The following is a 13,578-nucleotide window of genomic DNA, read 5'->3' as shown; positions in this document are numbered from 1 at the left end:
ATGCCTATGCTCAAGTCATTATTCCTGATGCTGCATTTAAGTCGAGTTCCATATTGCATATTTCATATTCCATAATTGGACTTCACCCCGAATGCTTTTTCCCAGAGCCAGGTCTGGGAATAGCTAGTTTTCTAGCTACTCAGACAGCAACTCCCATCATTTCTAGTCAGGACAGGAATGGTGAGTAATTACAAGCGTTACAATTAAACAACATCCGGAGCCACTACCTGCCCACCACTGATGCAAACAGTTATTGAGAAGGAAGTCCAAAGGAATTTAAAAAGCCCTTCATAGTAATATAATCCAACTCTATGCAATCTCATAGTTTAAAGAGCAAAAATTATGAATACTACTAAATAATATGTAAAAAAAACCCCATGTTTAATTACCTCACTTATTCTGTCCATAACCTTGCGTACGTGGAGTACCATGGGAGTATCATGAATTGCAGTATAGCCCTTTGGTTTGGCCTTGTTGTACTCCAACTTGTAGAGGATCTGATAAAAAGAAAATATAAAATCAGAAAATTTAGAATATATGAAGGACATTTAAATCAGAAAAAGGGGAACAACCTGGCACTGTAATGAATACATGTATATCATTTTATTGACCCTTTAGCATTCATAAGGCCTATCTACATTGTATCATAGCTGGCACAGTGGTTTACTGAATTAATTAGCTTGGCTTATCCTCTCCATGAGATCATTCACATAGCGAAGTTTTCCAGATTTCAAAATTGTGCTTTAAAGATTGCCCCTCACCAAAAAACTCGTGAAACAACAGCACAGTGTGATTCACAGTTTCTTGCAGCAAGTTTATAAGTTTCACTATAGGTGGCAACACTTTTGTCTCCTATGTAGAATATTGCGTAGCTTATACACAAAACTCACTACCTGACTCTGTGGCGTAATAGACCAAGAGCAAAGTGAACTAATCTCCAGTTTCATCATAGCTTGCCAACTGTCCTTGAATTTACCCATCTCACCTATTTTATAGGTACATTTAAAGGGAAAATTGAAAGAAGTGGGATGTGTATTAAAGTGACCCACATCTTTTCCCTCCCCTCCCTTCCCTCCAGATCTCTCAATTGATATCATTGAATCCTCCTTAAGATTTGCTCCGGATTTCTCAGTCAGCCAGTCATCTGCTGCTCATTTCCTCTGCTTCCCACTTCTTATTAGTGTCTAGAATCAGCCCAAATTAGCAAACTATATTCCTCTTACTTTGCTCTTCCCTTCCAAGGCTTTTAATCCTCAAACTAACTATCTTTTAAAATTCTCACACAAGAATTAGCCTAGGCTGCAATCTTGTCTTACTAGTAAGGAAATTCCATTTAAAACAATGGTCTTAATCTGAGTAAAAATATATAGGATGCAATGTTAGGTTATTTTTTTTAAAAAAGATGTCCATTTGTTAATTAGTCCAGAAAGGTACTAAGTATCATGGTTTTTTGCAATTTCGACACTTACATCACTGATTTGCTTGTTGACTTTGGTAGTCCTCAGATGTTCTGGAGTATCCACAATACTTGTAAACTTGTCTTTCTGCTTTTCATACAGCCATTTGTATTTGTACTGTTGAAAGAAAGAAGAGAAAATGAACAACTCACAGTGAATGGCACGAATTGGCACCCACAGATACACACCTTTTACGAAGTGAGCCAGTATTAGCCTGCTTCCCTGTTGTCAGCAGCTGTCACAAGTCAGCCGAAACTGTGTATGTGGGGAGTCAAGCCCACACAACGGAAGTGCCAGTTAAGCTGCCCTTTGTTGACTTCAAAGTAAGCCACTGAGGTGTAACGGACAACGTGCTGGACCTGGGCGGTGAGCTTCAGTTCAAACCACCCCTCAGCCATGTAACTCCAGGGGTGGCTTGTTGAGAGTCATCATCTCTAACCTTTTCCCACAGCCTCGATGCAAAGATAAAAATGGGATAAGCCCACATATCCTTCCCTGAGCAGGATATGACTGTGATAAATAAAGCAACTAAACTAGCAGGACTTGACACACTTTGATAAAACCTCAAACTTCCTAGTTGCACTGGAAGTCAAGGGACCTACTGAAATGAATAAGCACAGTAGGTAAGTAACAGCTTTTATAATATATTTGATATAAACATTTTAGTCAGCTATTACAATGAATGAGGTTGGGTCAGATTTTGATTAAGGTTGTTATCCCATACAATATCAATGGTAATGCTTACAAATTCAGTTCATACTTGTGGCTATTATGTTAATATTCCCTAATTGTGCATGAAATTGATATTTTAACTGTAATATAAATGGGAAAATATAGTTCAAAAATGTAATTTTTTCCAAAAAAAAATATACATTTTTAAATGTGATATTGGCAGGCTCCAAAATTCAAAATTGGTCTAAGAACAAGGCTGATATTTTTGCTTTATTCTTAAAGCATGCAAACAAATAGAAAGACAATACAGAACATGCATGAAGACAACAATGACATTACACTCAGTGAATGGCAACATGCACAAAAGGATGACTAGACTATTCCAAAGAAGGGCTTGACTGTCAGTACAAAGCACTTGTGTCAAATAGAGCATATAGGGAACCAGTTCTTCAAAGAGTAATATCTGGATGTCTAGTGTTTCAGTTGACTTACATGCTAAACCTGAAAATGCTTAAATTAAAACACCATTGATTCTAATACAAGCTATTTCTTAATTGATGTTCTAGTCATTATCACTTTTGCTTACTGATTTTATCAAATCAATAGAGTGTGTGTATGTGTATGCGTCCATGCCTTCAAGTCACATGTCGACCTATGGTGATCCCATGAATTTAGTAGGGTTTTCTTAGGCAAGGAGTGCTGTGTGATAATTATCTCATCTCAGCAGATGAACCAACTATAGTGTAGCATCCAATTATGAAAGTGAAGTTGGAGAATTGATTCTTTTAAGTTCCACTTTCAGGAAAAAGGATTTCATTAATGTGCTGTACTTAATGTGCATGGCAGGGGGTTGGACTGATTTGCCCTTGTGGTCTCTCCCAACTCTAGGATTCTACTGATATTTTGCTTTAAACCACTATTTTAATTCTACAAATAGTTTAACAATGTTTTAGTTTGAGTTTTTATGTTTTAGTATGTGTACTTTTATTTACAACTTTTTTTCTTATGGGATGGGAAAATGGATTGCAATAGAATGTCAGACTTAAGACTTCTGCTCCTGGTTAACATATGTATATCTATAGAATGAGGCTGGGATTCTAGTTATAGAAGACACACAATGATGAGATGTATGCATCTGATGCAAGTAGGATGCCTCCCTCCCAACTGAAAAAATACTATGTAGTAGCAATACTCCAGGCTTCAAAATGGCCTGTATAAAAATACTTTAACTTGGTCTTGTGCAATTGAAGTTATGAGGCTGAATTCCAAACAGACAAGCTGATAGAACATCCTTCAATAGCAATCAAGGAATGCTTTATTTTTGTCAAGTAACAGCTAAAGAAATATTATCACTAATCAGATGTCCACAGTTAGGATGAGGGGTGAAATAAGTCCTGGTATTTTGCTTGTATTTGAGTCTGGGGTACAATGTGTGTTCATGGGCTGTGTGTATACATAAAGATATACTGCTTCCTTGAACGGATGGTGAAGTAAACTACCCTTCATCCATGACTCTGGGTAAAGATTGGGCTACTGAGAGTTATGGGTGAAGGTCAGGTTACTTTATTGACCCTCCAAAGAAGTAGATAGTGTGTAGTGGGACTAAATTCTATGCATCTTCAACCAGGTTCTTCAGAAGGCCTGCACTTTTTCCTCACTCCACTTTAAAAATATTGCTGGTTGCTCTCCCTTTCCTTGGTTTTATGTTGCCCATATAACTTCATTACTGCCGTTCCATAAATGAGTTCACTAGTATCAGAGGAGTACTAATTAAGTTGAAAGTGAGCAAAGCTCCCTCTTTCTTCAACTGTTTCCTGAGGTCTATTGATGGAGTACAATAATGAGACATGATCGTGTGAAATGGGTATGATATAAATGTATTTTATTGTTGTGATGATAATGGTGACGATGACGATGAAGATGATGATGACAATACATATAATGCATTACCTGGCTCAATTGATATGTGTTGTACAATGCTGTCAGCATATCTGGTCTCAGAATTTCATTGCATCCATGTTGCAGGAACAACTTGGCTCTAGACTTATATTTTCTCTGTCCATGCAAACAGCAACGAAGCACAAAAGAGACTTGTGAAGACAAGAGGGAAAGCTCTAGATCCCAGAATCTTGAGATTTAGGCCTTTGGGATACTCGTGTATTCCCAGAATTGCACCAATGACAGAATCCATTCCCTCTTCAAAAATTAGAGAAAAGGAGCACCATGGTGTCATCCTGATTCAGCCCCTCACTGCCATATCCATTTTATAATACACAATGCAGACATAATGTTTTTAAATAATAATGATACCAGTCTCACTCATATGTGGACTTACTTGTATCTCACATCACAACTCACTAAGATTCTGGGTTTTTTTATTGTACATTGGTGCATAGCTTATGAGAACACAGAGTACAGAGAAGCTCACTCAAAAAGCTGTTGCTTTGAGTGGCGAGGTACAGATAGTTTTCAAGACCAAGAATACATTTCTAATGTCATAGTTGAAAACAATGACATTATGGACTGCAGGCATTTCAGACAGGTCAAGAGGCATATCGGAGAGTGGCAATGACCACAATTCAGATGTTGTGGCCGATGCTGCCACAGTACCTGACTGCTAAGTTCGCCTCCCCATTTGGCCAGCAAGGTTTTGGGGTCATCCACCACAAGAGAATACTTGTCCTTCTTCTTCTCATAATCGGATTTGTACAATTTCTGCTCAGAGCAGGACATTCAACAGTAGAACATTCAAAAGTAGAAGGACAAAGATATGTTGAGATCAATGCTTCCACAAAGCGAAACCCCCTTAACTACTAGTTAAATGAATCCTTTTATTTAAAATATAACAGGAAAATAAATAAGCAAAAGAAAGCATAGCTCAATTATTACTTTTACAGAGCAGTCCTATGCACCTCTGTTCAGAAATAAGTACCACTGAGTTTAACAGGGCTTATTCCCAGATAAATCTGCATAAAATTGCATCATTAAAATTACAACACTGTCAGATATCAGCACACATAATGAAACCTTACAGTCCCACCCTCCCATAAAACACATGTCCCCAATTATAAGGTGAGAAGGATTAATATTTTTTTAAAAATGTGTACACAACATCATGGTGAATTAACAAACTGGGGAGTAATGTTGACACAGCACTATATGAAGAGGACACATTATAGCAAAACGTTAGATAAACTCCAACCCTCGACTTTAGTGAGATTAATGATTCTGATCCATGAACTATACTGAAATCAATAGTTTAAATCCAGTTGTCTCTCCTAACTAAATTAAACCTATTGACTCAATGGAAACTTGGCCAATTAACATGTATGTAAGTTTCACTTATTCAATAGGACTACACTACTTTGGCTATTATGCTTAAGTTCAGCTACATATCTAAGAAAAATATTCATTTCCATATGAATAGAACAACTACAGGAAATACTGTGGCCCTAGAATTTCAGATATGTGGGAAGAAGAAAAAACAATTTATTATGTTAAAATTCAGTCAACTGAAAGTAAAAATGAAATGTATATTATCTTTTATAAATAATATAATTCAGATCACTGAGTCAAATAATGTTTTATATATGCAGTTCCCTTTACTGTGTGATATGAACTTAAATAATATCTGCATTTATTTTACATGCTGCACTGTTAAATTATCAAGCAATCTGCTAAATAAGTCAGCTTGTTGTTCAAAATTGAGCCAATGTAAGCACAACAGAAAGCAGAAAGACTTGGGATTTTCCATTCCCTTTTCTCAATATGTTGATATCCTAATTCTGCACAGTATATGCAGTAGGGCAAGCTAACTGAGAAACAGTATGGATATCAGTGTTTCTGGGGCAAAAGCATCTTATTCTCTGGATTTGGTCTTCACTAAGAAGCATGTTCCACTAAATGAAATTTACTTCTAGGTAGACAAACTTTAGACACTTGTTTCTTCAACTTAATATGTCTAGGAAATTGTAACTGAACCAGACTTCACAAATTCAGGTTCATCCAAGTAGAGTTCCACTCATGCAACGCGAGAATCCCTTACATACCTCACTTCCACACACTACCCCACCCAAATTTGCTCTGGAAGTTTTGGATTTTTTTTAGAGGAAGAGGGACTGATCACAGATAAGGTGGGTACAATAGAGTGAGGAGAACAGGGGCTTCCAGAAGGACTGTGAAGTCTATCCATTAGTCTTATCTCTCTGACTTCCAAAATAACCTAAAAACAATCCATTGTTCTGTGTGATAATTATCCTACATAGTAATAACAATTCTACTTACCTCATTTGCCAACAGAGTTGCATACTTAACATGCCTATTAATTGGAGTGTCTGCAACGTACTGGAACTTGGACTTCATTTTTTCAAAGGATTCCTTATATTTACACTAGATGAAACATTAGGTTAAAAGGTTAAAATTCATATATAGACAATGGAAATGTTAAAACATTAATCAGATGTAATGATGTGATATGAATACTGCAGTAATGGGTTATGTAAATGAGCAGCCACTAAGGGCCCTTCCACACAGCCATATAACCTAGAGTATCTGCTTTGAACTGGAATATCTGAGTCCCCACTGCCATATATCCCACTTCAAAGCAGATAACGTGGGAATTTTATTCAGTTGTGTGGAAGGGCCATAGTGATATTTAAAAATGTATTGCTGTTATACGTATCTGAACCTGCATGACAAATGACAATGTAGCAGAGGGTACTCTTTTGAAGACTTCCATGGTTAGAGACCAGAGCATGCATGCAATGGGGATGGAGCCAGGGAGTAGTAAATGTCTGGACACTCCATCTCATGAAAGGAGGGCTCTAAGATGGCTCTTACATGTCCTGTGACTGATGGGATGGGAGGGGAATATATCCCTGAGGCTGACCTGAGAGTCAGGCTGGTGAGCAACCCAACTATTGTATTGCCTTCAAGGCCAAAGTGTTTTGCCCAATGCTAAGAAGGTAGCCTGGGGTTGATATATGTCCTCCACTCAACCTACAGCAGACTGTTCCCACTTCTTGCTTCTTATTACATTCAAATTTAACTGAAATAGTTTCTAGGACAAACAAAATACCCCTTATTTAACCCAACTTTATGTGTCTGGTCATCAAACTACATTTAGTAGCCAAAACTATTGACTTGGACAGACCTTTATCATGCAACATTCTAGGAATAGATTAAAACACTTCATGATGGCAAACCATTAGCAATGCACTTCTGATTATGTTTACCCAAAAAATTCAGAGTAAACAATGAAATGCATTCCTAATACTGATGGTTGCAGTGTACAAGATGGAGCTTCGGAGTTCACAGGCATCAACAGATTTAAAATGGAAAGAAAGGCATTTTTAAAAGGATATATGGGCCCTTCTACACAGCCATAAAAACCCAGTATATCAAGGCAGAATAACCCACAATAACGGCTTTGAGCTGGAATATCTGTGTCTACACTGCCATATATCCCAGTTCAAAGCAGATAATGTGAGAATGTGAGATTTTATTCAGCTGTGTGGAAAGGACCTATAATAACTAATGAACATGGTGTTCTTAAATATAAAAAGTCTGTATGATTGTGATAGGAGCATAATTCCCTGGCAATTCCATCTTTGTTCATAGTTTTAGAAGCAATTCTGTTGACAGTATAAGATACTACAGTATGTTACTGATCTTTAATATTACTAGCATGGCTAAATTGTTTAGATACCTTGAAAACTGTTGCACAGCAATTGATACATCTTCATTTTTTTTTCCTCTGAGCATAAAATAATTGTGAAGATGAATGATTTCTAGGAACCATTTTACTCTGCATGCAGCATGTCTTTACTAGAAAATACCTATTCTGTTTGATCTAATCTGTGGATGTAGAAGATCACCCCCTTTGAGCTCTTGAGAGCAAACATACATACCGGGCTATACAGTGTCTTATTCTTTCCTGCAAGAAGAAGATCAGGAGTATCCCATGCATAACAACCAATGCCTCTGAGCCATGTTAAGTCATCCTTATATTTCACCTATAAAGACAAAATAGAAAGAACAATATTTACAATGTTTGAAAGCTCCAGGTAGGCAAGCCTGGGGCTGAGTTTCCAAACCAGTTTTTTTTCAAGAGATCTCTTTTTGGTACACCTCACAAAATCCATGGGCCACCATGGCTAGGAGATACTGGGAGTTGTAGTCCAAAGAAACAGGCTTTGAAATTCATGCCTGTAATCTATATACATAGTTTTACTGCAGCACACAACTACAGTGAATATTAGCTGAAATATCTACCTTGCAAATGCATTTTAAATTACTACTACTAATGATGTTACATTTAGAAGGAAGAAATATACATTTCTTTTCAAAGAATAGCGATAATAATATGGATCAGTTTTGAATATTTGTGACATTAAATTATTCCATTTTTTCTTACCTAAATCAATGAATTTTAAAACATATAAGCACCCCTAAAGGGGGAAATGATTTGAAAAGATTAGAGAAAGAAAGCAGTTTTATTCCCACTGGAGGTCCCATATCTCTTGATTTCTCATATGTCTTGACTGGTGATGAGATTCCCCTAAAAGCTTTTCCCAATGGGCGAAATCATATCCGCAGAAGTAAACTTTCACTCTCTATTTGAACATATCTCAACTATCCCCAATTCCCTCAAATGATACATTGCATTTTATTTTGGAAAGCTTGTCAGTATATGACATTCCTGTGTCAAGATCCATTCACACTCACATCACTGACTGCATCTGTGACTGCACGATGGTGGAAGTGGTCTGGCCGGTCGGGGATAGATCTCCAGATTCCAAGTTGGCTAATGTACTTTTCTTTATATTTTACCTACAGAAGAAAACATTTTAAAAACTGATTAAAACTGCATGAAATGAATGCAAAGCAGAACATATTCCACATGCTTACTAAGACATCTCACTCAATTAAATGGTACTTCCTCCCTGGTAAATTTGAAATTACAATTTGTGCCATTTTAAATGAAGATATTCTGACTCTCCTATGCCAGTGTACCCAGGTAATAGAGCTAGGTGAGCAGAAATAAGAGAAATGGGCAAATGCAAGACAAGGCATCTTGGCAGAAGTCTACATGGAATGAAGAGAAAAATAAATCTTATGAAAGAAAGAAAAAGGGAAGCCAAGTTGTTGATGTACGGACTGAACAAGTATTAAAGGAACTTTTGCAGAGGCAAAAGGAGATTATAATGCTATAGGCCCAGAATTATTTTAAGGTCATTTCTGCTTTCAGTCTGAGAATGGCAGGAGGGGGAGAATCAAGTTGATTTGAGTTCTGGGCAGCACAGCTTACTTAGGGTAAGAGAACAGACATTAAGAGAGCTTAAATATAAATAAATAAGTAGTAACCATACTGCATGTCTATACTGTATTATATAGTTATAAGGACAGCTGCTTCCAGAAAGTTATATACATACTTTGCTGATATCATCGGTGACCTTGCGATGATACACAATATCCAGGGCATCCTTCACAGTGTGGTATTTACCCTTTGCTTTTTCAAAGGTTTCCTTGTAGCGCAGCTGATATAAAAGAAAGTGAGTGGGAAGATGTCAGTTTCAAAATACCATATATATCATTACTAAAACAGTATTTAATCCCATTGTTTTACAACAACTGAACCATTTCCACCTATTTGGTTCTACTGCTGTAAATGATTGATGTGCAGATAGATAATCAAATAGACAGGCAGACAAAGATCTCAGTACAAGTGAAATAACAAATGCTTCTACTTATTTACATAGAGTCTCACTTATCCAACATAAATGAGCTGGCAGAACATTAGATAATAAGTGAAAATGTGGGATAATAAGGAGGGATTAAGGAAAAGCCTATTAAATGTCAAATTACACTACAAATTAAGCACCAAAACATCATGTTTTACAACAAATTGACAGAAAAAGCAGTTCAATACATGGTAATGTTATGTAGTAATTGCTGTATTTACGAATTTAGCACCAAAACATCACAATGTATTGAAACAGCTGTGGATCCGGACAGGAGGCAGACTGCATTGTATAATACGAAGGTTGGATAAGTGAGAGTCTACTGTACATTCAGACACTCTGTAATTCTACTTTTCCACATAGCTTCCCATATAGCATGAAAGTCTCCATACATGTAATTCTCCCCATCCATGCAAGCAGTGCTTTATTTGGTAAAGGCCAGACAAAGCTATTTTGCCGTCTCTGGCAAAGGACAGGATGGAAATGAAGAAGATGATCATCAGGATATTAATCATGATTTCATTCATTTATATCCTTTCCTTCTCCCAATATTGGGGATCAATATTGGGAGAAATATTGATCCCAAACTTTCTATTTAACATATTTTCATCAGATACTTACATCACTGGCATTCAAGTAGGCTTTCTTAGCCCTGACAAGGAATGGTGTGTCAGGAATAGTTACATACTTGTGCTTCAGCTTGTTGTACTGGGCTTTATATTTTTTCTAAATTCAGTAGAGAAAAGAGAGGAAACATTAGAGTTCACATCACAAGAAGAACATTATAAAACCAGACACTTAAAAAATGTAAGAATATTAACTGCCCTGAGTCACCTCTGGGCTGAGAGGGGCGGTATATAAATGTGGCAAATAAATAAAGAAATAAAGAAATCCATAATCAGAAAAGCCACAATAGATAAATAAAGGCTAAAGAATGCCTCCTATTATCTTGATTTAAAAGGCTCCAAATTTGTACTTTTCTGCAGAAATTAAATAAACAACTCATTAAGAACACTACTGAATTTTTAGAAAGATGGCATGTCTTACCTCACTGGCAAAGTCCTTCACATGCTTTGCAAGTTGCAAAGCGGATGTTTGATTTCCAGCGTGGTGATGGGGTCTTTCCTTAGTGGCAAGCTCAATATACAAGTACTGTAGAAAAAGACACAAGACAAAACACTGTGTTTCATACATGTCAAAGATCTTACACTAATTTTTTCATATTTTTTCATCTCCTTTTTTCATACAGAATTATATTATAGGCCATTGGCTTATATACCTCCATAGATCTACTTCAACTTTGCACACCTATCTAAGGGCCCTTCCACACAGCCATATACCTCAGAATATCAAGGCAGAAAATCCCACAATATCTGCTTTTAACTGGGTTATCTGAGTAGTTCAAAGCAGATAATGTGGAGTTTTATTCAGCTGTGTGGAAGGAGCCTAAGAGTATTTTATTAATCCTCCTAGCTGAGAGATTTTAACAGTTGATGCTAGAGGTTTGCCACTAAACTGAACTATGATTTAATTGCAAGAATAACAACCAAATGTAGTATATGTTAAAATGAGACAGAACATCTGCCTATATTAACCTGGGCCACAAGTTTTAAGTAGTAACAGCCATCCAAATGGTTATCAGACTACTGTATGCTTGCTCTGTTTCATGACATGACAGGAGAACACTTTCAGCTCATGTTACAGATTGGGGCGTAAGGAAGAACCATGGTCTCTTAAATCCCAGGTTATTATTAAAATAATTAATCCTGGCTTAAGGAACTATATGCAGTATATATTTGAGAATACAAAGTGTTGATTCAAATACAGAGCATTGGAATAAAAACTAAATTTTTGAAGGTGGAAACGAACCTGAAATTTTCAAAATGTAGCATTTTTTCCCTCAGATTTTAAATAATAATAATAATATAATCATCATCATAATCATAATCATAATCATAACTTTATTTATACTTCACCGTCTCCTCAAAGGGACTTGGGGCGGCTCACAAAAGCACTCCAAGTTACTTTGGCACAATTTTGAGGAAAATTGAATAGTTCTGTTTTACAGACATTATGTAGAATTAAAAATGGAAGTTTAAATGTATCTTGATTTTCTATCTGTTCTCATTAAGCTTGCTGCAAGCATTCATTAAAGATATGTGGCTAATATGATGACAAATTGCACATTGTATTGGCAGATACATTTTTCTGTATATCACTTTTTGTTACAGTTTTCTGCATATCAAAAATATATATACTAGGGCTGGGTAACCACGGAAAAATTTGTTTCTAAACTCGATTCGTTTTTAAGGGGTCCATCACGTTTCGTTTCTTTAAAGAATTCCGAAATTTTCTTTTAAAAATTTCGAAATATACGAAATTTCGTAAATTTCAAATCGATTTGTTAATGGCGGACATGATTGCTCAATATGCTAAAAAAAACCTCCAAATATGCTAAAAAATATGCTGAAAAAACCTCCAAATGGGACAGGGGGAACTTCTAAAGCTTCCCTCTCCCTCTGTTGTTGACTGTTGGTGTGATAAAACAAACAACAACTATAAAACTTGCACCTGGCATTCGAAAATATTTACGAAACAATATCAAAACAATTTCGAAACAATTTCGAAACAATTACGAAATAAGTTGAAAAATTGTTTCGAATCTATTTAACTCTTCACACTATTCCAAAATGGCCCAATATCGGATCGTAAGCTAATTTAAATACGAATTAATAACGAATTACGAAATTAACGAACGAAACCACCCAGCCCTAATATATACATTAACCGGAAACAAGTTAGAAAGCATAATACATCATTGAATGAGAATTCAATACATATATATCCATTTATTTTTCATAAATAAAGGGTTCTTACCTTGCTCTGCAGTTTCTGTCCTCTCTTGGCCCTTTCAAAATCTGGTGTATCAAGGATAGAAGTGTATTTTGTTTTTTGCTCTTTGCCTGCAGCTCTGTATACAAGCTGGAAGGAGACACACAACAGGGCAGTGATGCCTTCTTCCATAACAAATTTTGCTGCCAGCAGTGTAACAAATACATTAGAATAAGCAAATGTAAAATAGTTAACAAACTGTCAGTAAACAGAATCGCCTTTGATATAGTTGACTGAGAGTCAATCTTCAACATCACTTATTGATCTAACTGCTATACAGAGATAAGCTTATCGCATCCCACTGAGAGCCAGCATAATAATATGTTTAGAATGCTTGGGTCTTGGTGATTCTCTGAAAACCTAAGCTTGTTACATATAATATGGAAAAAACCAGACAACTATGTTCTAAGAGTGGGTTGTGATGGTGTGTTTGTAAAACCAGACTACCTTTTTAAAAATGCCTATAAAGTTTACCTATAAAGATGATAAGCTTCCTTAGGGTACCCCTTTTCTCATAGAAGCTATGGCATATAGCTTTAAAACCACGCATTGAAGATGAGACAGATAATTATACATTAATCTTCCCATTCCCTTTCATTTCAAATGTTTTATATTGCAGACAGATTTAAAAAACATACTACTCACGTCACTCAAATGGGTCTTTAGCTCCTGGATGGTCCTGTACACAGGAGTGTCCAGAACCACACGATATTTGTCTAGCGTCTTCTTTGCAGATTCAGAATAGACATAATTAGACTGGAAAAAAAGGAAAGCACTTGTGTCAAACACAACATGCAATCTCCTTTAGTCCCAAC

The 13,578-nt window shown here is 36.3% G+C and overlaps 1 protein-coding gene across 26 annotated transcripts in view; it reads right to left on the bottom strand.

Moving 5' to 3' along the window:
* NEB (nebulin) overlaps nt 1-13,578 on the bottom strand; it is a 188,575-nt gene that overhangs the window by 50,340 nt on the left and 124,657 nt on the right. For 23 of the 26 annotated variants that reach the window (XM_060776678.2, XM_060776715.2, XM_060776799.2 and 20 more), the window contains 11 exons: nt 13,409-13,519; nt 12,749-12,853; nt 10,919-11,023; nt 10,493-10,597; nt 9,563-9,667; nt 8,856-8,960; nt 8,039-8,143; nt 6,414-6,518; nt 4,740-4,844; nt 1,470-1,574; nt 390-497 (listed from right to left, as the gene is read on the bottom strand). In XM_060776678.2, the coding sequence (XP_060632661.2) occupies nt 390-497; nt 1,470-1,574; nt 4,740-4,844; nt 6,414-6,518; nt 8,039-8,143; nt 8,856-8,960; nt 9,563-9,667; nt 10,493-10,597; nt 10,919-11,023; nt 12,749-12,853; nt 13,409-13,519 (1,164 nt within the window). Of the gene's footprint in view, nt 1-389; nt 498-1,469; nt 1,575-4,079; nt 4,185-4,739; nt 4,845-6,413; nt 6,519-8,038; nt 8,144-8,855; nt 8,961-9,562; nt 9,668-10,492; nt 10,598-10,918; nt 11,024-12,748; nt 12,854-13,408; nt 13,520-13,578 lie in introns of all 26 variants that reach the window. The other 3 variants (XM_060776842.2, XM_060776687.2, XM_060776751.2) reach the window with 1 other exon arrangement.

This window comes from Anolis sagrei, chromosome 1 (assembly GCF_037176765.1).
Source record: "Anolis sagrei isolate rAnoSag1 chromosome 1, rAnoSag1.mat, whole genome shotgun sequence".
Taxonomy (NCBI): Eukaryota; Metazoa; Chordata; class Lepidosauria; order Squamata; family Dactyloidae; genus Anolis; species Anolis sagrei.
This window is presented reverse-complemented; position numbering and strand designations above follow the sequence as displayed.